General features: G+C 33.9%; 4 protein-coding genes across 10 annotated transcripts; 2 read left to right on the top strand and 2 right to left on the bottom strand.

Annotated features, from left to right (window-relative positions):
• The first annotated feature begins 373 nt into the window (after positions 1 to 373).
• Positions 374 to 1,401, top strand: LOC149709896 (10 kDa heat shock protein, mitochondrial-like). The gene is made up of 4 exons (XM_089858145.1): positions 374 to 524; positions 732 to 896; positions 971 to 1,060; positions 1,125 to 1,401. The coding sequence occupies exons 1-4, from the start codon at positions 522 to 524 to the stop codon at positions 1,173 to 1,175; spliced, it is 309 nt and encodes a 102-aa protein (XP_089714271.1). The 5' UTR covers positions 374 to 521; the 3' UTR covers positions 1,176 to 1,401.
• Positions 1,402 to 2,497: 1,096 nt separating this feature from the next.
• On the bottom strand, positions 2,498 to 9,172 carry kdn (citrate synthase). Its single transcript, XM_089858140.1, has 8 exons — positions 9,012 to 9,172; positions 7,929 to 7,982; positions 6,231 to 6,338; positions 4,862 to 5,248; positions 4,589 to 4,788; positions 4,273 to 4,504; positions 3,952 to 4,161; positions 2,498 to 3,405 (listed from the first exon to the last, which is right to left on the bottom strand). The coding sequence occupies exons 1-8, from the start codon at positions 9,057 to 9,059 to the stop codon at positions 3,241 to 3,243; spliced, it is 1,404 nt and encodes a 467-aa protein (XP_089714266.1). The 5' UTR covers positions 9,060 to 9,172; the 3' UTR covers positions 2,498 to 3,240.
• Positions 9,173 to 9,697: 525 nt separating this feature from the next.
• On the top strand, positions 9,698 to 13,976 carry LOC149709894 (secernin-2). 3 transcript variants are annotated; one of them, XM_089858142.1, is made up of 9 exons: positions 9,698 to 10,082; positions 10,393 to 10,550; positions 10,612 to 10,699; positions 10,771 to 10,870; positions 11,188 to 11,387; positions 11,454 to 11,660; positions 12,065 to 12,165; positions 12,679 to 12,846; positions 12,924 to 13,976. In XM_089858142.1, the coding sequence occupies exons 2-9, from the start codon at positions 10,395 to 10,397 to the stop codon at positions 13,170 to 13,172; spliced, it is 1,269 nt and encodes a 422-aa protein (XP_089714268.1). In that variant the 5' UTR covers positions 9,698 to 10,082; positions 10,393 to 10,394; the 3' UTR covers positions 13,173 to 13,976. The 3 variants fall into 3 exon arrangements, with proteins under 3 accessions (XP_089714268.1, XP_089714267.1, XP_089714269.1); XM_089858141.1 differs by lacking the exon at positions 9,698 to 10,082 and adding an exon at positions 10,090 to 10,230; XM_089858143.1 differs by lacking the exons at positions 9,698 to 10,082; positions 12,065 to 12,165 and adding exons at positions 10,090 to 10,230; positions 11,752 to 11,846.
• Positions 13,966 to 20,557, bottom strand: LOC149709893 (S1 RNA-binding domain-containing protein 1). 5 transcript variants are annotated; one of them, XM_089858136.1, is made up of 18 exons: positions 20,230 to 20,557; positions 20,002 to 20,116; positions 19,761 to 19,934; positions 19,478 to 19,698; positions 19,295 to 19,412; positions 19,082 to 19,229; positions 18,914 to 19,010; positions 18,667 to 18,823; positions 18,101 to 18,564; positions 17,920 to 18,027; positions 17,750 to 17,841; positions 17,571 to 17,653; positions 17,342 to 17,448; positions 16,980 to 17,252; positions 16,406 to 16,491; positions 16,217 to 16,315; positions 15,309 to 15,560; positions 13,966 to 15,192 (listed from the first exon to the last, which is right to left on the bottom strand). In XM_089858136.1, exons 2-18 carry the CDS (start codon positions 20,101 to 20,103, stop codon positions 14,669 to 14,671), a joined length of 3,105 nt encoding a protein of 1,034 aa, XP_089714262.1. In that variant the 5' UTR covers positions 20,104 to 20,116; positions 20,230 to 20,557; the 3' UTR covers positions 13,966 to 14,668. The 5 variants fall into 5 exon arrangements, with proteins under 5 accessions (XP_089714262.1, XP_089714261.1, XP_089714263.1 ...); XM_089858135.1 differs by having other exon boundaries at positions 20,237 to 20,557; XM_089858137.1 differs by having other exon boundaries at positions 20,245 to 20,557.
• Between the last annotated feature and the right edge of the window lie 4,892 nt (positions 20,558 to 25,449).

Raw genomic sequence — 25,449 nt, 5'->3', positions numbered from 1 at the left:
AAACGAGCTTACTTTAAAATATCACAATTAAATGCAGAAATTACGAAGCATTTGCATATAAATCTGTAATTTTATTATTTTCTAGACTTAAATCTATCTCGCAAAGTAATCTTTACATTTACAAATATAATATTATCATATTTATAAGCACAAACTTTAAAGTAAGCTAGTTACAGGGCCGAGATGTTCTAGAATGTACTATAAAGTTCGAAAAGAACCCGATTTGCATATTTATAAGGTTATGTTATCTAATAAATTCACATTATTTTGGTTACTTTAGATGTAAATTGTGTTTTCTAGTTCAGAACAATAGTTTTTATAGTTTAATTACATTTAAAATCGTAATTATTTCGAGTTCATTCACAAATTCTCCCAACTCCACGTGGTTAGGGAGCCGCTTTGCGCATGTATCCTTTCGCCTCCCCCGACCATAGACTACACGCTGTGCAGCCGTGTATTCCTTCCATTGAAGTCCCTGCTCTTATCGAAAACAGTACCAACCTCGCACAAAACTAATTAAAATGGTATGTTTAAACTTAATTTACCCATTTAAATACTTATTAAACATAATTTAAAGTCTGTAAGATATTATACAAATCATAATATCTTGCTTTGTATTAAGACATTAGTTGAAAATTTAGGGTCAGGGCGGGGGTCATTCATAGTTCACCTATGCTTTGATTTGAACATCAAATTATGTTCGTTAATTAAATTAAATTTATTAATTTAAGGCAGGAAACATTGGTAAACGTTTAATCCCACTTTTGGATCGAATTCTGGTTGAAAGATTTGTTCCAGAAACTAAAACCAAAGGTGGTATTATGCTTCCTGAAAAAGCTACAAACAAAGTTCAAAGTGCAACTGTTGTAGCTGTGGGACCAGGAGCTCGAACTGAAGTGCGTATTTTTTTTTTTAATTTAAATTTAACTAACGCTAATTTAAACTATTATAACTAACTAAATTATTACAGAAAGGAGATCTCATACCACCAGCAGTTAAAGAAGGAGATAAAGTACTTTTGCCGGAGTATGGTGGTACCAAAGTAGAGATAGGAGAAAAAGTACGAGATCATGTTCGTGTTCTAGGCCTAGAACTTCGTAATAACGATCTTTTTATTCTTTCAGGAATACTTTATCTTTAGAGATACAGAAATTTTGGGCAAATGGAGCAGCTAAAGCAACAAAATAGGATATAATTAATAAATTTCACACTTAACTCATGACTGGTAGATTAAAAAAAAAACAAATTGTGTAAAAGTTTTAAAAGATAGAGCTGTATACATTTATGAAGGAAACCAAAAATCCTTTTGATTAATATCGCGTTTGTGTTATTGTTGATTGAATTCATATTAAAACCCAAATATGCCATTTCAAAGAATAAATAAATTTCATTTCCATAAAATTGTTGTGTACGTGTTTTTGTTAATTTATTTTTAAAATTAGTTTAATATAACTAATCTTAAGGTAAACTGAGAGTAATATTTGCTGAGGGGGGTGAGACGTCAATGGTTTTTCAGCCAATGAAATTAACAAGCCAACAGATGGAGTCACCTTCTGGTGGCTATAGAGCTCATGTTAAATTCTGCCTCCAAAATGGCGAATGGGCGGAGTTTAATGTCACCCTCCCCGTAACCGATATTACTCTATTCTCTATTAAATCCGCTTTAGCTCTTGAAAAATCCGCTAGGGCGAAAAATTGGTTTTAGTTAGCGAGCAGCTTACGTCGTTAAGCGCGTGATCGAGTGGGCTATGGTTCTACGAAACTCTGCTAGGGCTACAATTTAGCTTTAGCTTTACAAAAACACGTCTAGGGCTACGAAGAAACTTTAGCTCTTGATAATTTAGTTAAAAAACAAGTATTATTTGCATTTATAAAGATGGCCTGGGCATTAACCACAGCCAACTCGATCGCGCGCTCAACGACGTCCGTGAACGCGGATCGATTAGGCCACGGCTATGATCCCTTTGTTCCTGAAAGCATTTTAGTAGGAGTACTTTGCATAGGCTCATCCCGAATACTCCCAAAAATAAGAAGATTCAAAAAATTTGCTTTAATAAAAATCCTAACTTAAAAAAACTGGGGAAAAAATCTCATTTAGCCTAAAATTTATTTGAAAGATTTATACTCACATATTTTACCACAACAAATAAATTTTTTTTTACATGATTGTCTGATATTTTTGGTCCTGGAATAATCCGATCAAAATCAAACGCCAATTAATAATTAATTAATTATTTAATTATTAAATAAGAAATAATTAAATAAATTAGTTGCAAATTAATAAACTATAATTAAAGTTCGATCTAAATCACGTACTTTATTAAATTCCACCCTAAAATGCCTGTCCTGCGTAGTCTGCTAAATAAATCACTCTAACAACGAAATTAATCAGAATACTACGAAGTTAATTAAGCAGACGACAATTGAAAGGCATTTTAGGGTATAATGGCTGGCGATTAATAAAGCTAAGAAACTTGAGAATAAATTGAGTCAAGAATTGTCAGGACACATGATTTTCATTAAATTAAGTTTAACCATTCATGAAAGACAGTCACCCTACAAATTATGAAAAAAAAAAGAAAAAGTACCCTAAATATGTTTTTTTTTTTTTGTCAGATCCCTGTTCTTTGTCCTAGAATAAAGCGAGAACGAAAACAAAACAGATTCGTCTCGGAAAGATTTTTTTTGTCGCACTCTAGCTTCTAAAACAACTAACATACACACACACCTTTAAATCCAGTCGAATTAATTCAAATAGATGTTTTGTTTTAACTACCAATGTACCTGAATACTTTTAATTACTTACGTATCACGGCTAGAAAAGGAAAAAACAAACAAATTTTGTACATCTTGACCTTTTTTTTTGTTTTTTGTACACTCAAGTATTGCTATTATACTAAACATATCTTTGTCTTTGTTAAATTAAATTCTAGGGTCTAGATCTCCGTTAAACAGTTAAGATGGATGAAATAATGATAAATGTTGGCTGGGAGTGTCTTTTGGGATTGTTTTTTTAAAACAAAAAGTTTTTTTGCAAATTAGAAAAGACTTCTAACTAAACCTTAAGATTTTTGGTATGGCGAGTTATTTGTTTTTTTTTTTTTAAATTTTTTTCCCCTAAATCAAAGCGCCATCCTTTTTTTTTAGTGTGTTGGTGTGTGTGTGTTTACGTTATTTTTTTTGTTTATGTGATTGGGTTTGGTTTTGGTTTTTTTTTTGTTTTTTTTTGTTAAAATTTGTTTATCTCGCTCCAACAAGTTTCTGCAAACCCTCGGTGGTCATCGATTTTGGTCTTTCAATTGGGAGACCAAGAGCTCGATCCCAAACTAAGGAAGCCATAACACCCAAGGCTCTTGAGACTCCAAAAAGTACAGTGTAATATGACATTTCTTTCATGCCGTAGTGCTGAAAAGATTTTCATACATATATTTTAAAACTAGGCTTAGTGACTAAGCACTTTTCTTACACTATCTTCGAAAACTAGGCTTAGTGACTAAGCATTTTTCTACACTATCCTCAAAAACTAGGCTTAGTGACTAAGCACTTTTCTTACACTATCTTCGAAAACTAGGCTTAGTGACTAAGCACTTTTCTTACACTATCTTCGAAAACTAGGCTTAGTGACTAAGCACTTTTCTACACTATCTTCGAAAACTAGGCTTAGTGACTAAGCACTTTTCTTACACTATCTTCAAAAACTAGGCTTAGTGACTAAGCATTTTTCTACACTATCCTCAAAAACTAGGCTTAGTGACTAAGCACTTTTCTACACTATCTTCAAAAACTAGGCTTAGTGACAAAGCACTTTTTAAACGAACTTCGAAAACTAGGCTTAGTGACAAAGAACTTCAAAAACTAGGCTTAGTGACTCGGCACTATTTCAAAACTAACCTCAAGAACTACGAAACTAGTCTTAGTAGGCCTAATATTTGTAAACTAATAAAAACTTACATAGAGAATGACTCCACTATGAGCGTCAACATTGGGCCATGGGTTCTTGACTTTTCCCAACTCTAAAAGTATGGGTGGAACAACATTGTATATCGTGGAAACGAGTTTGAAAAGAGGATCATTTGGTAAATGTTCTAAACAAAACTCTCGCTGCGCTGTGTAACGAGGATCAGTCTTCCTTAATACTGCGTGTCCGTATCCGGGCACAACCTAGAAATAAATAAACAACTACCTTTTAAGTACAACGTGTGCGAAAGAACCTCCAGAGAAGGCAATTAAAGAAGTTCCTCAAAGAACTGTCTTAAAATGCAATTAAATCACCTGTCCAGACTTCAAAGTTTTCCAGACAAAGTCCTTCAACTTAGCTTCGGAAGTATCTCCTCCCAATTCCTTTTGAATCTTAGACAACCAAACTAAGACTTCTTGGTTAGCGAGACCATGAAGAGGTCCGGCCAAACCATTCAAACCAGCTGCGAATGATAGATAAGGGTCGCTAAGGGCGCTGCCAACTAAATGAACTGTATGAGCACTGACGTTGCCTCCTTCGTGATCACTACATTATTTTTTTTTTTTTTTGAACAATTTAATAATCAGGATTTGATCATTTACGATAAATCATTTCGCATTCGAAAAGTACCTATGAATGGTGAGGTAGAGCCTCATGAGTTCGGTAAATTGGGGGTTATCATAACCCAACATGGTGGTGAAATTAGCGGACCAATCCTTGTTGCTATCAATAGCTCCGATACTGCTACCATCGCGGTATAAATTGCGATAAATAGTAGCTGCGATGGTGGGTAACTTAGCGATTAGGTGCATAGCGTCATCGAAAGTATGCTGGATTTACAGACGAAAAATTAAGTATTTGCATCGCGCGTTTTGCATTTCCATTAATTAAGTTTCAATTCACCTCCCAATAAGCGGCTTTCTTAGCGCCATCGGAATAGGCTTTCGCAAACTTGCTTTCGGTATTACAAGCAGTTACGGCGGCGCTAAATTGAGACATGGGATGCAAGTTCGAAGGGAAATTGTTCAACATGGTTACAACGTGAGATGGAAGGTCAGCGTGTTTAGCCCATTCCTGCGAGACGTATTTGACCTGATCCGCGGTGGGAACCTCTCCGGTTAAAAGTAACCAAAACAATCCTTCGGGTAGAGGTTCTTTGCCACCGGGTCCCTTGGGCAATAATTGCCTGCATTCGGGAATGGTAAGATTTCGGAAACGAATACCCTCTTCGGGATCTAAATACGATGTTTCCGTTACCAGCCCCTTAATGCCACGCATACCTCCATAAATCTAAACCAATAAATAACGCGTCGAATCAGCAAAAAAGTACCGAGTTGTACGTCCAATAGCGTGTCTTATATTAAAATTATATTTAACCGAGTTAAAAATCTACTAGAAATTATAGCAATCAAACGATCAGTTTTCCTGAACATCGTTTTACAAATTTTATTAAATTAAACAACTTCATTCACTAAAAACGTATCAACATACGCAAACCCATTTATCTTGCCCCCCAGTTTGACCTTTATTATTCAATACGGAGCAACAAGCCCATTGCAAGTTAATAATAACTTCTTAAAGCCGTCTTATCAATACGCACCAGAACCCATATAGTTTCTGAGAACGTACGAACAGTATTCTATATGAGATGAACAACGACGCGTTACGTGAGGGGGGAGGGATGTCACGAACTATAGTTTGACGTAAAATGTTCCGTAACTATATCCTAAAGTAGTGATTGATCAATGTTAAGCGTCGGTGAAATTCACGAATGCCCAGTAGAGCTCTATAGCCTCCATTTGATGGAAAATAAGCTTTAAATAGGCCACGCCCCTGCATAACACATTGTACATCCCTTTAAATTTCCACAAGCTCATACTTTGCACTAGACAATATTATGGCGATGCTTGAGGCGATAGAGGGGGAGGGGTGACCTTGAGATCACGGCACTACAACAACTCAATTTTTATCTTTGAACGTTCTCAATTACTAAATGGGTTCTTGATAGGTTCGCGAATTCTTTCCCCTAACCAGATAGAGACGGGCAAAATGCCAACAAAGAAAAGTGAAGTCCCCAAACTTGAAAACTATATACAGATAAAAACATTTTCAAGAGTTCCTATAGCTATTCTATAAATAAATTTCATTTTTTTTTTCCTTCTTTCTTTCGAACTTTTAAGTGACTAAGATCACTTGAGTCGAGCCCCTTTTTAGTTAGCCAATAAAATAACGCGACAAAAACCCTCTGTTGAATAAAAACTATAAAACTTACCTGGTCAACATTAACTTCTCCGATGACTTTACTGCCATAAACTTCCCGGAAAGACTTAACATTTTTTTGATGCTCAACAACTTTTTGAGCCAAAACAGATTTTAAATCCTGAAAAAAAATAAATAGTTCTTCTATGCTATCCAAGTTTCTAAACCATTTAAGCTGACAATTAAGTACATAATTAAAATTAAACAACTCTTAACATAATCATTAAAGAGCTATCGACACAGTTTTACATCTTCTCATTATTAAAGGAAAAGTTCAGGTAACATAAGAACGGACTTTTTCTAAATATAAAAGGAAATATATTAAAAGAAAATAAATGATCCCTTATTACAATATAATTAGCATTTAATTAGTTTTAAAAATAATCAAGGACTACTGGTAACTGCGCCATCCGCCATTGGTTTAGTGGCGTCTGCTAGCCCGAACCTCTTACTCTTACGGGATTGGTTGAATTCTTACAGGCTGAGAGAGGTAAGAGTAAGGTAGGTTCGGGTTAGCAGACGCCACTAAACTAATGGCGGATGGCGCAGTAGTCCTTGATTATTTTTAAGACTAATTATTTTGTAATAAGAGATAATTTCCTTTTGTTAATATTTTTCCTTTATATTCACAAAAAAAGGCCGTTCTTTTAAGGTATAATCAAGAAGTTATATCTAGTTTATTAGGGAGAAGGTATAAATTCGCCCCACATTTAGAACTAGCTTTATCTCCAGTCCAAACGTATAGTAGGTCCGGAGTTAATCCCCGCAGCCTCTAAATTACAACCGCAGCATCTCAATGGTTCTTGAAAACTCACGTCAGGACGACGCGAATGACGAAAATTACAGTCATATTTTCCGACTGAGGAGAGTGTAGCGAAATAGCCCGGCGGTCTCCTTTTACGTCCCCCCTTGTATTTTGAAAGGGGGACTGGGACTACGGCGAGGCGCGAATACTTAGGCATCTTATACCTTCTCCCTAATAAACTAGATATCACTTCTTATTATAATGTTACGTTATCCGAACATATCTTTAACAAAAAATTCAATACTAACCCCAATTTTCTTTGCATAATACTCCGCGCTTAATTACCGCGATGTTCTATAAATATCCGATTAAAGGGATTAAATATATATCTACACTGTAACACATACACAATCTAAACTATAGGATAATTTGGGACCCTTATCAATTGCAAAAGTTGAGAGAGCGTAAAACCCACCCCAGACTCTTTGATGATAATAAAATGAATATTATCAGCTCGACTAATCCTACAGTAACACAACTTAAAACATACGATATACATCCGCCTACACGTGAAAAAAAAAAAAATAGCTGATATAATGTTTAAATCCGTCTTTCGATAAAATAAAAACCTAGTGATACACTTTTTAATCATATTTTTCCGATACACTGTTCCATAAATTAATAAGAAATATACTGTATACCACGTGATGATAATAAAAATGAAATATTTCGAAAAACTATAACTTTCTATTTTTATTTGATTAAAAAGAATTGAGTGTCTTAGTTTGCCACTTAAAATAAAATTCCAATTGAAAAACTGCGGGTTTATTATTTTACATTATCAGTATTAGTAAGTGCAAATTTATGAGCAAACCAAGGCACTCAAAGACTAAATAAGCGAGCGTTTTTGATTGAAATAAAATATTTGAACTTTTGCAAAAATATTATAAAAAATAAAGTACTTACAGCTGACGTATCAGATTTGTTCCTGGTGCTAACAGTTAAAACAGGGCAGGTTTTCTATAGAAAGACACAAATTAATTAGTTTAATTGCAATTAAATGCAGGTGGCTTAGCTTGATACATTTGTATTAATTGTCTAGTAGTGTGGGTTCAAACTATGCTTTGCCTAGATCTAATTAAATTATGCTTATGAGAGCAATGACTAATGGTCTTTCGTATGGTATATAATGTGCAATATAAGCTGTATCAAAAGTATATACATGTAGGTGTAGTCAAGTACGCCTATGCATAAAAAGAAAAAATAAAAACCAAACCCCAAAGGAAACTTTTTCAAAATTCGCTAGAACAAAATAAAATAGTATAGGCCTATTCCGTTTTTGATCATATTTGAAATTTGACCTTGGGTTATTTACCAGACGTATGTATCATTGGAGTTATAGCTAATTAGGCCTATTCTAAGCTTCTGGCTACAAATTATATGGAACTTGTTACAAAATACCGAAATTATTTCAACATGCTTTGAAATTTTATTTGCCGAAATTACGTTTAAGTTAACTCTACTGAAGTAAAAAATCAAAAGAAATTGTGAAACCATAATTTTCTATATATAAAAATTTTATCATGTTAAAATTAGGATGTAATTTATATTTAATTGTAGTGTTAAAAAAATAAAACGGCAGTGTTAACATAGAATTAAACTTATTTAAATTGTTATAAGTATCGGGTTTTCCTTTTGCATAACCTTCATAGACTTATTACAGGTCAAATGTACCTGTACTTATGTTCTATAAAAATATATTAAAATTTTAGGCTTAAGGCCATTTTTGGCCTACCTAATTTGTCATTTGAATAAAACAAATTTACTACTCTAATTGATAGAAGATAATTACAATAGTCAAATTTAATTAAACAGGTTTCTAATACATTTCATTCAAGGACTATCCGCGTAGTAAAGATCTGATCTAGGTCGCGAAAAAAAACACATTCGGATTTCGGAAAAGCCGATACGACAAAGGCTTACCGAAATTTCATGGAATTTCGAACTAGGCCTAAACAAATTATACAAAAAAAATTAAAGTTAACTTACTTGTATTTGGGAAGCGAAACGAACGGTTAAAGCTCTAGTTAAAGACATTTTAAAACTAATTTATATATTAATTTTCAGTTTGCCGACTCTCTCCAACCTCTCGCAACCGTTCCAAACTCTCAAAGGGATTTAACGTTACGAGACGCGCGCGCAAATGGCTTGCGACTGTGCTGCCGGCTGTGGTTCATAAAAAAAAATGCCGCTAAGCCGGTAAGCCCAGAATCTTACAGCCGCTTGATAAGAAAGCAGGGGGAAAGTGATACACTGAACTTGATTCTTGCAAAATTCTTACAGAGTCTGACAAACAGATGCTGCAAGCGTGGCAAATGCATGCCCAGCCCCCGTGACGTAAAATACACTACACGTGTATTTTGACAGCAGCTTAAAGCATTTTGACGTCCTTGAAAAGTTGAAAATATGAATATAATAAAGTGCTTTTCCCCCAAACATCGGCGAGGACGCAAGATTCTAGGCCTGTCCATTTAGGACTATTAAATCCCTTACGCTAGGGATACAAGCCTACAAATCACTTTCCGCGGGTAAAATTGTTTTAGGACCCCGCCCCCAGTGGAGCTAGCGGCAACTAGATGCGCCGGCTGGGGGGGGAGGTTTTGCAAAGGGTACGCAACCGACTTATGGTGCCCTTTAAAATTTGTTCGATCGGTTTCTTGCGTTGTACCTAGGTCAAACAAGTTAGAAGCCATCTACTTGACCGACATGTTGTCATTTGTCATTTTCGGCCAAATACACGAACTGATTAGATAGGCAAAATAATCTATTATTGATTATTTTATTCCAATTTTGCATTCGAAAAATATCTTACAGACAGTACATGACCTTTTATATCATTTAGGCTTATCCATCTCAAGATTCGGCTTCTGTTCTTCTAATCAATAAAGTCTAGAAAATTACTATAAAATCCCTTTTTTGGGGGCCTTAAAACACCGCAATCTTGAGAGTGCTTTCTAATAAATTAAACCTTTTACATACGTTAATATTAAAGGGAACTGTCTCTTTGTAATAAATCTAAGAATACATAGGATTGTGTGATCAATTTTTTTCAGTACTAAAGTAAGTGAACTTTGGGTTGGGGTTTATAGACGAAAGGCCGGCATTTCTGGGTGTGGACACACTCGAATTTTATTGTGTTTAAATTCCTGAAAGTGGATATTATTGTCCTGTTTTTCACGCTCTACTAATTGAAGAATATTTAAATTAGGTGAGCTGAAAAATTCCCTAAGTCCTAAGTCAGTTTAGTTATAAAACGCCATTGAAAATAGTCGGTCGTCTATTCGATTCCCAAGCTTGTACTTTTGTCGTTAGGCTTAAGTTTATCGGTAAAAACTAATTAATCAGCATTAATTTAAATTAATTCGAATAGGGATGAAGCCCCAATCCTGCGATACATTTGTGGTTTTACCCCCAGCTACTGCTAAGGGTAATATAGTTTTTGGCAAAAATTCCGATAGACCGGCTGGTGAGGTTCAGGAAGTAGTGTATTTACCGGCGGAAGATTACAACGAAGGCACTAAACTACAGGTTAAACCTAAATAATTATAGTTCAAGTTAAATTAATTTAATTTGATTAATTAACTTTCAGTGCACCTATATTCAAATTGATCAAGTTGCTCATACCCACGCTGTAATTTTGAGCAAACCCAGTTGGATGTGGGGGGCAGAAATGGGGGGTTAGTTTTAAAGACGTTTAATATTTAAATTTTCAGGCGCCAATTTAATCTTTAATTAAATTATATTAAAGCTAATGAACACGGTGTTTGTATTGGGAATGAAGCAGTTTGGACTAAATTAAATGGTCCCCATGATAGTGATGAAAAACTTTTGGGTATGGATCTCGTTAGGTGAGTGTAACTTATAGGGTACAATATTATATACTTATGGATGTTCGGTTTACGGAGTTTTAAAGGGTTAGCCACACAACTTTCTTTAAATTTTTTTTTAAATTGAAATGCGTAAAACGCTTTATTAGTTAAAACTATAAATTTCTGAAATAGAAATTTATATTTTTAAATCTGTTTAATGAAAGGGTTAATTTTTTTAGTCCACTAAATTTTATTAAAATATTTGCGCGACTATCCCTTTGAATATAATACTTTTTGCGTTTATAATATATTTAACTATTATAAAATTAAACAATTAACCAATTTAAACCATTCAGGTTGGGTTTAGAAAGAAGTACTAACGCTAAAGAGGCTCTGGAAATAATTACTCAACTTTTAGAGCAACACGGTCAAGGTGGACCATGCTCGGACCTTATAACCGAAATGACCTATCACAATAGCTTCCTAATCGTAGATAGAAAAGAGGCCTGGGTTTTAGAAACTGCAAATGAAATTTGGGCAGCTGAACAAATAACGAGTAAAATAAATTAATTATTATAATTAATTAGACTGAAAATTAATTAAAATATCCTAAATTTTATAGACGGGTTTAGAAATATTTCAAACTGTCTCTCAGTCGGAACCAAAATTGATTTACATAGTTCCAATTTAAGAGAATACGCTCAATCCGCGGGTTTATGGGATCCAAGTCAAGGAGATTTGGATTTTGCTAAAGTTTACGGAGACGATTCGGGTGATACTGAAAGATTCGAATGCGGCAAAGAATTATTGGCTAAATTATCGGCATCAGGTTAAATTTTACATTTTTGGTCTTTTTTGGATATTTTTGTAATGTTTGTTTTTGTGTGTGTTTGTTGCACGCTTTATTTGTATTCAACCAGGCCAATTCAAAGAAACAGATATGTTTACCGTTCTACGTGACAGAGATAGTGGAATTTGCATGTCGACCGGAGGTTTTCAGTCAACGGGAAGCCAGGTATTAGTCTTAATAAAATTGGGCCAAAAATGTTTCCAAATTTAAACCAACACGTTTTTAATTTTAATTGGGGAAATTCCTGGTTTTTCCATAAATAACATGCAAATTTTAACTAAAAGTTAATTAACGCAACCCAGTATTAGTTTTCGATCGTCGTTTATTAAATGTTTGCCTTAATCAAATTTTTAACTTAACTTAACGTAAATTAAATTTTGAAGGCGAATTTGATCTTAAATCAATGTTAGAAGTTTTACGAGACAAAGAAAGCGGTATCTCTCGCGGTAAAGATAGTACTAAGAATCCTACTGCTGGTAGTCAGGTACACTAATGTTAAAGGAAAAGTTTAGGTAACATAATATACCTTAAAAGAACGGCGTTTTTCTAATTAGCATTTAATTAGTCTCAAAAATAATCAAGGACTACTGCGCAGCCATCGGTTTAGTGGCGTCTGCTAGCCAGAACCTCTTACCCTTACGGGATTGGTTGAGTCTTAAAAATGAGGACTACTGCGCAGCCTTTGCTTTATTGGCGTCTGCTATCCAGAACCTCTTACCCTTACGGGATTGGTTGAATTCTCACAGACAATGGTTCGGGCTAGCAGACGCCACTTAAGCAACGGCGGATGGCGCAATAGTCCTTGATTATTTTTAAGACTAATTAAATGCTAATTATCATATTGTAATAAGAGATCATTTTTTCCTTTTATATTTAGAAAAAGGCCGTTCTTTTAAGGTATAATGTTACGTTACCTGAACTTTTACCTTTATAAAAAGATAAACCAGGATCCCCATTAAAATAAAGATAAAATTAATATAATTAATTTAAATTACAGGTTTCGGTTTTAAGCCCCGAAGATTCTCAAAGACCCGCGTGTCACTGGTTTACCGGAACTCCTGATCCTGTCAATTCGGTTTATAAACCATTTATATTTTGCCCCAACGTGAGGATTTCACGTCATATTATATCACCAACGTTTCCTGATGATGAAGACCCGGCTAAGGTTCGAATTTTAATTTTAATTTATTTTTTTTAAGCTAATTTAATTTTCAATCGAAGGCTAATAATTAATTCTTGTAGATTACACCTCGATTTAAGAGCAAGGTTGATCGCAAACACAATTTATACAAACATCACGAGAAAGCTTACGATCTAATGAATAAAAGATCGGAGGAAGGGGCAACTTTAAGGGCAACAATGCGCAATTTGGAAGCGACTTGCATTCAGGATGTAGAAAATTTTCTAGATAATTTTGGAGACGATAATACTAAAGAGGTTGAAGATTTGTTTAAAGACGTCGTGGAAACTGAGATTAAATTTTATAAATGAGCTCAGGGCGCGCTCGGTCTACACAAAAATTAAATACCCTTATCAATTAAATAAATTAATTAAAAATAGAGAATGAATTTAAAAACATTCCGATAAAATAAAAAATGAAAATGGTGTCAAAAATATAATACTCAACTATATACATACATTAAGAACCAATTAAAACTAACTAACTAAAATGCATTTAGAAAAGAATTAAGTATAATTCCCGTAGATCGAAAATAAAAATTAATGATTATTAATTAATATTGTTCCTAAGATTTTTAACGTTAATTAATTAATTCCCTTAGTCCGATTCCCCAAATCTTCCCATTCAAGCAAGCTCAAGGTGTTTAGTATCTTTAACTTAATTAATTATTTATTTTTGTAACTAATTAATTTCTAGGCTGCAATTTACATATTAAAAAAAAAAAAGAATCAATTTGCCTTTTTAATGATATAGAAAGTTCGTTAGAAACTGATGTGATTGTAAAATTAAAATTACGTAATTTTTGTCTTCTCTAACTCGGAAAATGCAATTAAAACCTTAGTGCTTGGGTCATAATATCTATTATATCTAACTAGTAAACGCACCGGAGATTTAAATGAAATTCCACACGCTGCCTTTATTTTTTTAACTCTAGATCTATCTCAATCAATTAATTATTGTCTTATAGCCCAGCTGCTTCCCTAATTATTGTTCCTAATTAAGTTCCCGTTAAAAGTAAAGTTTCCTAATCTCTGAAACCTAAAAGAAAAAAAAACCTTTGTAAGATTATAATTAATTAATAAATAAATAAATGATTAACCCCAATTGAATCAAAACTAATGTTATATTTTTCGTAAAAAATGTCTTACAAATTACAATGAAACGCGTACTTTCAAAATGGTTGGAGGAACTTCAAATCTATACATATTTTATAGATTTATAACTAATTAATACTGTTTTAATTTTAAAAGAAAATTAAATTCAACCCCCCCTTAGGGAATGCCATTTTTCACATTATGACCCGTTACTTTTAAGTTTTTAACATAAAATTCACTATTTTGATGCCAAGGCTTAGAAATTAGGCTTATCTATCATGAAAGTTGATGCCAAGGCTTAGAAATTAGGCTTAAGTTAATTTTCATTTAAGTAATGAAAAGATATTAAATATCTTTCTGCCAAGTCTAAATGATCGCATTAACAAATGAAGGCCTAATTGTTAATTTTAACTAATTTGACTATTTTACATTTTAACGTACGTTTTAGGGGGGGGGGGATAAAATTCACTATTTTGATGCCAAGGCTTAGAAATTAGGCTTATCTATCATCTATCGTGAAAGTTGATGCCAAGGCTTAGAAATTAGGCTTAAGTTAATTTTCATTTAAGTAATGAAAAGATATTCTTTTTGCCAACTCTAAATGATCATTAACAAATTAAGGCCTAATTGTTAATTTTAACTAATTTGACTATAGTTTTCTTTTTAAATTTACACTTTAACGTTTTAGGGGGGGGGGTTGAATATGTAAACGCTTAAAAAAACTTTGGAATTGAGAAACATCGTTCAAGGCTTAGAGATATCCTAACTCTCGGATGATCAATTTCAAGAATTCTGACTCTGACTTGATCCTCGCGTTTTACAACCATACCATTCATTTTTGAGCGATGAATGAGTCCATCTCGTTGAGCTCCAATATCGACAAAGGCACCGTAATCCTTGATATCGCGGACAACTCCTTCCAACTCCTGTCCTATGTACAAATCATTCAAGTTTCTCGGTTCTTGACGTTTATCGTAACGATTGGGACGAAATGGTTTCAGGTTTTCCACCTCCGTTTTGATCGAGTTTCCAGGAGGATCAACTTCCATTTTGACTGATTTTCCTGATGATGATGATTGAAATTCCATTTTGACTGCTTTTCCTGATGATGATGATGGTTGAAATTCCATTTTGACTGAGTTTTCCGTAGACTGAAATCCATTCTTGACATTGTTACCATTTTCATTCGAGGTCGTGGCCGTACTTGGAAAGTTGTTCAAGTTTGTATTGAACAAACCTAAAGTTTAGTACCTAAATTAATTACTTTACTACGTGGACTCACTCAACTCAATTTGAAATTTCAAAAACCAGATTAATTAAAGCGTACGTGTTAATATACGCGATTATTCTTACCTTTGGGCAGTAATTTCAAACTTAATCTTTCCTTGGCGACATCGACGCTAAGAATTTCCACCTGTACGCGATCCCCGACGGATAAATCTTGTTTCATCATTTTACTTTTGTGAATAAGACCGCTAGTTCCAACTCCGACATCAACGAAGGCGCCAAAGGAAGTGTTGTTTTGTACGCGTCCAGTTAATATTTGTCCTACTTTCAGTTCCTCCAGAAGAGTTACGCCCGTTTTGAACAACGGTTCTCCCATTTCTTAAAGTTGAAAAATTAAGAAAATAAAGTTGATTAAATATTTAAATCATTAAAAATTAAATTAATATAGGAAATAAAGTTAATTGAATGATTAAAAATTAAATTAATAAAGGAAATAAAGTTAATTGAATCATTAAAAATTAAATTAATAAAGGAAATAAAGTTGATTAAATAATTAAATAATTAAAAATTAAATTAATAAAGGAAATAAAGTTGATTAAATAATTAAATAATTAAAAATTAAATTAATAAAGGAAATAAAGTTGATTAAATAATTAAATCATTAAAAATTAAATTAATAAAGGAAATAAAGTTGATTAAATAATTAAATCATTAAAAATTAAATTAATAAAGGAAATAAAGTTGATTAAATATTTAAATCATTAAAAATTAAATTAATAAAGGAAATAAAGTTGATTAAATAATTAAATCATTAAAAATTAAATTAATAAAGGAAATAAAGTTGATTAAATAATTAAATCATTAAAAATTAAATTAATAAAGGAAATAAAGTTGATTAAATAATTAAATAATTAAAAATTAAATTAATAAAGGAAATAAAGTTGATTAAATAATTAAATCATTAAAAATTAAATTAATAAAGGAAATAAATAAAGTTAATTGAATCATTAAAAAATGAATATTAAATAACATACCGGATCTCAAATCATAGGTTACAGGTTGCTTCAAAGCATCCGCGATCAATTGCAACGTGCATGTTGGAATGTGGAGGATTTCAGCAAGAGATTTGATACCTAAAAAGTAATAAATGACGTCAGATAATATTCATAACAATTAAATTAAATTAAATTAAAAACATGTTTAAGTTAATTAATTAAACTTACTGTGTTGATTCAAATATTCGCCAACTCTTCTTAAGGTATCGTCAGAACCAATTTCACTCAAGGAAATTTCCACAATGTCAAGGAATCTAGAAGAAATTGTAATTAGTTAGATATACTTTAAATATTAAAACTAAGAAACGAGGAATAATTCTATCTAAAACCAGAAGGGGATAATAGAGGAAGGATGACACTCTGTATCCTCTTAATGCTTTAGTTATGTAACGTCATTCTTCCTGGGCTCCCCCTTTTAGTTTGCTTTCCCGCTCATCAAACTACAAATGGGCATCGCACCGTAAGGTGAATTCTATAGTTGTTTGGCACTAAATCCCCAGCAATCATCCCACAAACCTTGATTGTCTTGACGTGGGACAAAATGCACAAGCGCATGCGTCTTGCCAAATATTTAAGCGCTAATAGAGTAATGATGAGGGAACTATTTATCGTGTATGTGATTCGGTTTAGTAACCTTGCTCTAAGTGTTCCAATGTTGGGAAGAGTGACGTTACACTCACCCCGCTTTGTGCTTGTACACTTCTCTCGAAGAGAAGTATTATATACTTCTGCTAAAACTTACGATTTCGCGGCTTCATACGATTCCGGATGGATGATTGTCATATCCAACGGATTGAACTCTTCCTTTCCATTGACACCAGCTGATTTCTTGACTTTCTTGTCAGCCATCTTGGCAGTTTGCGGCAATATTTTGACAAAACCCGCGCATTGTTCGAAGGCTTTTGGTCCAACTCCTTTAACTTTAAGTAATTGCTGACGATTTTTGAAGAAGCCATTTTCCTCTCTCCATTCTATGATGGACTTAGCCCTGGATGGAGTAATCCCCGATACTTTCCTACGAATACACATAAAAATTAATAATTAAAAATCGCAGCCAGAATTAAACTTAATTAAGCTTATATTAATTACTAGTCTAATAATTACCTCAAAACAACTTCAGACGCGATGTTCAAGTCCACTCCCACAAAACTGACGCATTCCACTAAGACTTCTTCTAAAGCCGTCTTCATCATGGTCGCGGGCATATCATGCTAAAATGGAACGAAAGAGGCCGTAAAACAATTAGTCCATTGGTCTCAGGAACAAATAGTCCATAAAACCGTTAGTCCATTGGTCTCAGGAACTAAATAGTCCATAATAAAACGATAATTACCTGATACTGTCCAACTCCAATATGTTTGGGATCAACCTTGACGTATTCCACTAAGGGATCTTGTACCCTTCGCGCAATGGCGGCTGAAAGTATCGGAAACCATTAAAAAAATGAGATTAAAATAAAAAAAAAAATAAAAATCACTCTAAATTAATTAAAAATTAATTAAAGTTAATTACCAGCGCTTCTAACAAGTGGATCCAATCCTGGTAGATCAACTTCAGCTTCTTTTGAAACGCTGTAAATTGAAACTCCACTCTCGTCAACAATGCTGGAATAAAATTCACGAATTAAATAATTAATTAGCCCCAAATTAATTTAATTAAAGTTCAAATAAATATTAATTTACCAGTATCGAACTTTCAATGGAAGAAAAACTCCAGCATTGATCAAATTTGACAAGTACTTTTCAGTTTCTCGACAAGCTGTACCATTTCCTAAGGCGATTGTCTCTACCCTATTAATTAATTGGAATAGAAATTAATTTAATTTAAATAATAAATTTTTCTTTAAGAATACTCTTAACGTACTTGTATCTGAACAATAAGTCTTTAAGTACTTGATCTTGATTGCTAAACCGGGCGGCTTTGTTTCCGTGCAAATAAACAGCCGTTGTATGCAAGACATCGCCAGTAGGCGAAACCACGGCTAATTTACATCCGTGACTGAATCCAGGGTCAACTCCAAGGATGCTATGACCCCTAAAGGGCGGCTGCAAGACGAGTTGCTTCAAATTGTTGCGGAAGATTTTAACAGATTGATTCTGCGAAGTTTTCGTCAATTCCGAGCGAACTTGGCGAGAAAGAAGCGGTTCCACAAGACGGTTGGCGGCGTCCTCGAACGTGTCGTTAAACAGTTTCTTCATGACGTGGTTCGTGTAGTTGTGCGGGAACAGTTCCCGAAATTTCTCCAAGATCATGGCGCGAATTGAAGGTGGAATAAAGACTTTGACCGTCAGAATCTTCTGTTTTTCGGCGCGATTCAAAGCCAAAACCTTAAATTGATAATTAACGTGTAAAAAAAGCAAAACAAAAATAGATTATTTAATTAATTAATTAATTAATTAATTAAGATTAAGCTTAAATTAAATACTAACTTGATGAGATTCGATATTGGCTACCGAACACTTAAAGTCGAAATAATTTTCAAATTTAAAGTTGTTGGTGGAAGTTCCTTCCTCTTCCGCTTTGGCGTCTTCCTTTTTTGCCGATGCACTTTTGCAGGAGTGGATCTCGATTAGTCTATTGCTGGTTCTGTTAATACAATTTAATTATTATTAATTATTTTAATCCTAAATCAGACAGAAAATAATAATAAACTTCGTTAAAAATTAAAATACTCACAGAAGCTTGACAAGTTCCAATATTTTCGGGTCTTTGGAGACAACGTCAGCCATAATTCTTTGCCATCCCAACAACACTTTGTCAGGCGAATCCAAGTCTTAATTAATTTAAAGTTAAATAGTTAGCTTAATTTTCCTAAAATAATTATTTACAACCTTCAATTATTACCCTTCAATTGTTTGTTGACGTAATTTTGGGGATTAAACTCCATCTGTCCAGCTTGATTGAATAAAATTTTAAGAGCCGATTCTTCCAAGCCCAACTGTCGAGCTTTTTCAGCGTGCGACGTTTTACTTCCGGGTTTAAATGCCGCGTACTAAAACGAAAGCGTTAACTATATAGATTTGTTTAAAAATAATAATTAGCCTATTGAACATTTACCAAGTGATCAATTTCCGTTTTGGTTGTTGCATTGCTCAAAGCGTATAATGTGGCTTCGTCTAATTTTTTTTCTTTGTGCAACGTGATGGCTATACTATCCGCCTTTTGGCGTACATCCCTTTATTAAAACTCGTTGATTAAGATATTGTTGAACAATTAATATTAATTAATTAATATAATTACTTGTAGGAAGTGTAGACCTCTTTAATTTCAGTCAGTTTACAAGCATCAAGTCCTCCGGTGGCGTCTTGTCGATATCTAGCTAAGAATGGAATCGTTTGTTGCTCATCGAAAAAGACACGAACTCTTTCCGCTACTTTATGATGAATTAGACATTTATCAGCGATATATTGGTCCTCAGTCCATGGTCTTAAATACTGCAGAATTTGCGTAAATTCCACCAGCTGTGAAACGTGAATTATTAGCGTTATTTCCAATCCCTCTTCAGCTCCGTTACTAAACAAACCTCCAAATCTTTGCTATAACGCGAATTAGAAGCTCTAGGTTTTGAAGCACTAGGTAAATTTCTATTCGGAAATATATTTATTTTGGCAACGTCTAGAATTGGTTCTGACTTTGCAGGTATTGGCTTATCAAGAATGACTACTTCATCATCGGAAGATTCGAGTTTTACTACTTTCTATTTATTTAATACAAATTTATTTATTACAAATGTTACAGGCGCAACAACTACTATCTATCCTAACCTTAGGAACTCTTCTGGACTTTTTCTTTGGTGCAGGATTTTCATCAATAGGACCAGAGTCGCTGGACTTTTTAACCCTTTTTCGACCTTTATTAGCCTCCATTTCTTGGTTTTTACTAAAACAGCATCCCATTCCAATTAACCATATAAACTACAGAACTAAAAATATTATAAACTAACTAGTAATTTAACTAATGAACAACCAATCGCATAACTAAATAATAGGTACCACAAACCCAACGACCTCGACTAGTAATCAGTAATCATTGAATGATTGAAAGTCCAGAGTTCAACAATGAAGGTATCAGATTCCAACAGGAAATTCCCACACAAAACAGCTTGAGTTATAAACTAATAATTATATTATTTTTGCGCCCAAGTATTAAGTAAGCTCTTTATTTAATTTAATTATAAGACATTATACGAAATTAAACTGTATTATCGATATAAATTACGTACTGAACAAAAAAGAAAATACTAAATAGTGTTCCCCGAACACGGAACACGAGGTTTAATGAAATTCAAATTTCGAACGCGAATGGACTGTAGAAGTTGAAGCAGACAGCTTTATAGCTAGTTGGATCGGAAGCAGGGCCGGAAATAAGAAAAAATTGTTATAGGACATGTGTCCAGTGACCCCCTGTTTGACTGGAAAATTTATAGGACATTGTCCACTGGAGTGTGCAAAAATGGTGTCGCTTCTCCATAGTCAAGGTATCAAAACTTCGGAAAATTTATAGGTCAAAATGTCCAGTGACCCCCTTAGTTTTTAAAAAAATTATGGGACATTTTAAAATTTTATTGGACAATGTCCAGTGTCCTGTGCTTATTTCCGGCCCTGAATTCGGAAGCAGTAGTCAATAGAGTGCTGTCAGTTGTGACGTCAGATCCAAGGTTAAACGTCACGAGTCTGCCTTTAGCAATGGGCGGCCATGACAGTTACCGTTTTTTCTTTATGGGAAAACAGCATGGGTGACGTCACACCAGCGCTTCTGACAGTACTCTATAGAGCTATCTCAGTTGTGACGTCAGCGCCTAGATAAAACGTCCCGGGCTTAGGTTTGGCAGTGGGCGGCCATGTTTGGTACCACTTTGGTTCTATGGGTAAATAGCATGGGTGACGTCACACTAAGACTTCTGAGACAGCTCTATATTTATTTACTGGCTCCTCGACGCGCTAACTTTAACGTATTAACCTAAGTAACGGTAAAACCCTAAGTAACAATTTTAATAAAGTAATTCCTTTTATACTCCAATATAAACCAGACTTGATCTGATTGGAGTATCGTAATAAAAGCTATTATTATTATTATTATTATTGATTACGTAACCCAGACGCAACGGTTAATCTCCATCTTTTTTAAAATAACAAATGAATCCCGATCTTTTTTAAAAACGTTATGTTATAGATATCTGCTTTTTAACTTTATAAACTGATTATATAGGGTCAGTATGCATAACTTTGGACACTTTTTGCATAACCTTGAATAACTTCCGTTGCTTATATGTTAGACTCAAAATTAAAAAAGCAATGGAGAGAAGCATTCTTAAGACACATTCTCACAAGTTTTCAACTTTTTAAATGGAACACATTTTTCGCAAAGTAGAGTTCCCCAAAGGCCGAATTCGTGCTCAACTTTGGACACTTCTATGTAACTTTGGACGCCCCCTTCCTAACTTTGGACACCCCTTCCTAACTTTGGACAGCGAAAAAAGGGTGACTTGGGCACGCATTAGGCGAATCACAATTTCAAAAGTTAAAATATAGGCTTAGGCCGACCTAGACGTATGCCTAAAATAGGCCTATAGGCCTATAAAAAATCAGAAATTTCTTTAAAACAAACTTTATTAAATATGGGGCTACTTATGTAGGTTTTTAGGTATATAGGGCCTAGGCCTATTTTGGCGCGCTGTTTGCCGCGTAACAATTTTAACAAACTGAGGACGTGTCCCTTATTGTTTTAAACTCTAAAAAAGGCTAATATCGCGAGTTAATTAGTGTTAACAAACGGAGAAATCGGCCAGCATGAAAGTGTCCAAAGTTGGAAATTTGCCCAGGTGTTTTAAAAGCTGAATATTTCGTCGAATTTCCCGCGTAAGACAGTGTTTAAAATGCGGATTATGAAGCCAAAAAGTTGCTCTTTCGAATGGTTTCTAGTTTGTTCAGGTATGATTTCTCTAATTTTCGTCAAACCTTATTTCCCGGGACCAAAGGGTTGACCCCCGTCAAATTTGGCCGTAATTTAAATGGACGAGTTTGGGGAGTGGGCTAATTTGGCTCGTAACGTAGTCGGATGTTATTCTACGACTTTGAAGTATTTTTTTCTAAATTCCTCACATTCTAAGCTTTAAAATGAGCTATTTCATTATCAATTTGATGCATCCAGTAATTAAATATGATTTTTATAATAAAAGTGTCTAAAGTTGCAGCTGTCCAAAGTTAGGCACACTGACCCTATACAAACATTCTACTACACATGAAAACCTTCAATTAGTTAGACTAGTAACTGTGATAAATCATAGGCACACTGACGCGCGATAAGTACTTTCTATATATGCAATAACCTTAATTAAGTGGGTGGAACCCCCATATTTATTTTTGGTTGAACTAATTACAATCGTAAACAATGTTGTGATTTTTGACTAAATTGGTGCCGCAAAAAATTTGTAACGTAGAAATCTCAAAATTCATTATTAATTCCAAATTATCTCAAAATTCATAACCAAAATTAATTCTTTCGATTCAAATTTCTTAAGTAAATAAAAATTCATAATAAATATTGTAAGAAACGAAGGGTAAAGTCTAGTGTCGTTAGAGAGGGGGGTGTAGACTGTGTATCCCTCCATCTAGGGGGCGCTCTTGTAAGAGGGGGATACTGTACGCGCCCAGTAGGGGGATGACACTTATCTATTTATACGAACATTCAATGTACTATGACCATTGACCAATCAGTGCAAATAGTATCTAACCCAAGTTACCCAACTGAAGAGATTTTTTGTCACATTCGTTCCGCTAAGATCAACTTTTCGCGAGAATAACCTTTAACCCCATTTCTAAACTCTCCCCTCATATGAGTGGTATTTCCCCTTTTGAAATAGCTACAGAAACAAGCTTGCCAAACCAAGTATTGTTCTTTTGATAAGTATTGGGCAATGGCACCTGCTTTCGTAAGAACGACAAAAACGTTATTCAGGGTTGATACGGAATAATTCCCTGACTTTTCCAGGTTTTCCCTGACCTTCTTCTGAGATTTTCCCTGACTTTTTTAGGCCGAAAGTGTAAATGTTTAAAGCACGTTTTAATTGCTTATAATTAAATAAACTCTCTACATTAAGTTTTCCAAAGTGTTTGTTGCACCAACCAAAATGAATAAGAAACATTTTAACTACAAATAACAGTCTAAGAGATTTTTTTAAAGGCATTTACATTATCATAAGTTTATAATGCCTCATGATAAACTTATGACATTATAAAAACTATTCTAGACATTTTTAAGGATTGCTCTAGAGTTTTCTGTGTTAAGAGCGGATGAGGAGAAACTTTCATTACTCTTCAGTAAAGACTTATCCCCAGAAATTTTACCCGCTAAAATCAAATTCCCTGACTTTTCCCTGAATTTGCTGAAACTTTTAAAATTCCCTGACCTTTTCGGCCCATTTTTAAATTCCCTGACTTTTCCAGGTTTTCCCTGACCCGTGGAAACCCTGTTATTGTAGCACGAGGCATTCAAAAGTTTTGTTAACTTTGGCAACCTAAAACTATCTAGTTATTTCTCTTCTCATATCAAAACTTAAATCCAATCCCCTAGACAAATGTACTAATTTAGTTATTTCTATGATTTTTCACGCAAATTCATTGTTAAGTTAAGTAGCCTTTGTAGGGAACGAGTTCATACAGTGGGTAGTTAGTTAGAAAAGTTAAGATTTAAACTTTCAAGCTTTTAAAAGGTTTTAAAACGGAAACTTGCAATTCCATTACTCTAGTGTATTTTATATTTTTTCGGACAATCATTGCCGACTATATGTATACATAGAGGCGGCAATGGGACAATTTATCTGATGTACATAAACTAATTAGAACGCTTCTTATTGAAGGTTCTAAATGTTACAAAAAGAGAGAAAAAATGACTGATTTACTACTTTCAAATGTCTCGCGATTGCAACCCTGAAAATGAGTATTCTTGATAGCACTAACTAAGCTACGTTACATAAGAGACCCAATTTTTCGCGTCCTAATAACCGAAGCTGGAACAAAATTTATATATATTAAATAAGTTGCCGTCAGAGATACGGAGTTTCCTATCTATTCTGTAGCGTGAAAACAAATTTCCTCACGCGCATGACCTACCTAAGACCACCTAACCAAGAGCTTCAACCTTTTCTTGTACACCAATAATTTTATAAAAATATAAAATAAAATTGTTTTCTTACCATAAAAAATTGAGATATCATAATTCTAGCCTCCTCTTGCTTCTTTTGCTCTCTCCTTTTCTTCCTGCTCATCACCGTTTGAAACATTTTTGCACTTTTATTAGCGAAATTATAAGTCAACCGTTTCTGTGGCTTCCGAACAACCGAGTGACCAAAATTACAACTAACCTCAACTGCAAGTACTCGAATTGACCATTTGGCCCCATATGATCCCATCCAAGGGTCGAAGAGATTAGAAAGATAAATATTGAAAGCGATAAAGTTCTATTTATTTATACTATACGATTGTTCCGAGAGGTTTTATAGAACTTAGGTTTTATAGAAATTATGACTTTTGAATTTTTAATTTATTAAAATGATGGAAAAATTAAATGAAATTATTTATGGTAAAAATATTAATTAGTTAAAGCTTCCTGGGGATAATTAAGTTTCTTATAGTACCCAAAACACAACGGGATTGGTTTGGATTTTAAACTTATTTACCAATCTCTCTAAAACCAACAAGCGGATGTACTTTGTCCAGTTGTCCATTTGTGAGCCAATAATACATAAATAAATAAATAAATAAATAAATAAACAAATAAAAGGATCTCCAGTTTTAAAGGGGCTGTTCGGATCGTGGGACAAAGGACGATCTTCCTAATAGAGATAAGCATAACGGGTGGGTAAAAAAGGAGAGGGGTCGGACAGGCTCTTTAAAGAAAAGGTTCAGATAACGTAACATTATACCTTAAAAGAACGGCCGTTTTCTAAATATGAAAGGGATAAATATTAAAAAAAATATAACTGATCTCTTATTACTAATTTATTAGCATTTAATTAGTCTGGAAAACGAGAACTACCATTGCTTTGGTTACCACGTGATTATTTCCAACATCTCGAAGGACAGCAAAGGTTTTCTAGTACTATCATAAGTAACATAATAAACTGGTTATTATGTTACTTATGGTACTATACTTTTTGAGCTGCTACCCATCCATAAACGCTGGATCTCTACAGGGAAAAGAAAACGCCCACC

The sequence above is a fragment of the Phalangium opilio genome, unplaced genomic scaffold (genome assembly GCF_054372755.1).
Source record: "Phalangium opilio isolate 3A_F unplaced genomic scaffold, DU_Popi_V2 ptg000011l_1, whole genome shotgun sequence".
NCBI classification, from domain to species: domain Eukaryota; kingdom Metazoa; phylum Arthropoda; class Arachnida; order Opiliones; family Phalangiidae; genus Phalangium; species Phalangium opilio.
The sequence above is the reverse complement of the archived record's forward strand: the minus strand, read 5'-3'. Positions and strand labels throughout refer to the sequence as shown.